General features: G+C 29.2%; 1 protein-coding gene across 1 annotated transcript; it reads left to right on the top strand.

Moving 5' to 3' along the window:
- Positions 1-220: 220 nt before the first annotated feature.
- LOC105625526 (folliculin) lies at positions 221-2,095 on the top strand (the record flags this gene model as incomplete). The annotated part of the gene is made up of 6 exons (XM_012206849.1): positions 221-326; positions 489-763; positions 885-997; positions 1,098-1,427; positions 1,507-1,741; positions 1,954-2,095. Coding segments are annotated over 6 exons (1,201 nt in total), but the record flags the coding sequence as incomplete, so codon positions are not given.
- Positions 2,096-2,214: the final 119 nt, after the last annotated feature.

Genomic DNA, 2,214 nt, shown 5'->3' with positions numbered 1-2,214 from the left:
TTATTATATATATATATATATATATATATATATATATAGAAATATATTTTGTATTACTTTTTTATATTAATATATTTTATTTACAAATCATACTGATTTTATTAAAGATTAAAGTTTCATATTTGATATTAAGTATATAAGATATTACACAAAATGTATGATGCGTGTATGCTTTCAGTTTTTTAAAGCTCATTTTTCAATTATAAATCTTTTTTTCAAGGAGTCTAAGTTGTGAAGTGCATCCTGGTAAAGAAGGTGTTTGCTACTTTGGAGATGAGTACAGGGGGCATGTTTTAAGTCATACTTTTACATTGAAAGATGCCCAGGTGAATTATGCAACGAAAAAGCATGTTTGGTAGTTATTACAACAAATTTTTCAAATCATGCTATTATTTAAAATTGCTCTGGAATCTAAAGATTTTATCATACTTTTGTTTTATCATTCTTATGCTAGCGCATTTAAAGAATGATACATCTATTTTTTATAGGCAAGAGGATTTAGAAGATGGTGCAGTTTTATCGTTTTTATGAGAGATAAACAATTCTTGTTGAACATGTGGCCATTTTTGATTGACAATTTAAAAGAAGTAATTAGAGAACTACAAGATTTTGCAGAGAGAAGATATAATGTGGAAGAAGCAGAATGTCCGCAAAGGGCAATGAGATTGACAACAGCAAATGGTGGAATGGGCTGTCACAGTACTTCTATTAAACAATCTAGAACACTTATCGATATAACAAATGAAAAGCATGTTTTTGTAAGGTAAATATTACATTAATCCTGCGCGCGCGTATGTGTATATATAATATATATATAATGTATGTGTGTGTGTATATATATATATATATATATATATATATATATGAATGTATAAATATTTCAGAATTCACATGTGGTTAGTATGGATCCTCAGTGCTGGTGCGAGACATTTTATAGAAATTTTCCCAATGAGTTTATTAGATGATGAACTTAATTATAATTTTGAACATCAAATTGGTTAGCAATTATAAATATTTTCTTCTATCTATAATATAACAATCAGTATTAAAATAAATTTTTTCCTAATGGAAGTCATAATATCAAGTATAATTTACAGAAACTGAAGAAGGTTTTACTTTATTGAACGCAAAATTGCCAGTAAATTTTAATTTTAACTGGGATGACTCTGAGCTTTTGCCAGAATTTTCTGAAATTGCGGAAAGATCTACTGCTGTAATTTTACGAAATCTAAAACAAATACTAGGGAAAGATCAATTTAGACAATTGCTGTATTCCTGTTTAACTGGTGTTCAAGTTTTGGTAAGAGGCCCAAAGATTCAAAGATTGGAATCTTTGTATGCACTTAGCAGTCTTGTTCCAAGGTCGTGTCGACGGGTAAATACACAAACATTGGAATACATGGATCCTGACACATGTAACTTTATCGGTACTGTACTATTATAAAAAGCATAACTTATATATTTTATAAAAGAAATATTTTATAACAATATTGCATTAAATTTTAGGTGTAGATACTTCAGTAGCAGTTCCCTTACCTTGTGCAACTGTATGTAGATTAGATATAATACTTAATGAACACAAACTTGAGAATGCAAAATCCCATATAGTTAAGTGGACTGGTTCTTTACCAACAAAACTTCCGATCCTGTTAACAAAAATTGAAAAATCACTCGATAATGAAAAACTTGGAAACTCTGTTCTCAAAGCACACTTTGCGACTCTTCAGGAAGAATGGGCCAAGTATGAATTGTTGTCATTTATATATACTGATTTATTTCACTTCCATTGATTTTTAACAGAGATCAGAGATGATTTTCTTAAGTATATACATATATGCAATTATTCATGTATATATATATATATTATTTATGTTTGAACATATATTTTTTCTCTCTTAAATCACATACTATTTAATATAATAATGAAATATATATTTCTGTTATTATATGCAGTATTGCAAAAGTTGTTCATGCAATGCGTGGACGAGGCTATCGTGGCGATCTCTCTGGACTTATGCTCAGCTTAGGTGCTGGACCTCAGGATAAAAAGTTGCTGGACGCATGGTCTATGGGATTACCATCTAACCCAGCATAGTTTATAAAAATTAATATTTTTATTGTACGTGTATATTGTTGGATGTAATATTTATTACAGATTATTATAATGACTCTGTGTGTGTGTGTGTGTGTGTGTGTGTGTGTGTGTGTGTGTGT

This window comes from Atta cephalotes (assembly GCF_000143395.1).
Source record: "Atta cephalotes unplaced genomic scaffold scaffold02402, whole genome shotgun sequence".
NCBI classification, from domain to species: domain Eukaryota; kingdom Metazoa; phylum Arthropoda; class Insecta; order Hymenoptera; family Formicidae; genus Atta; species Atta cephalotes.
Note: the sequence above shows the minus strand (reverse complement) of the source record. Positions and strands in the feature narration are given on the sequence as shown.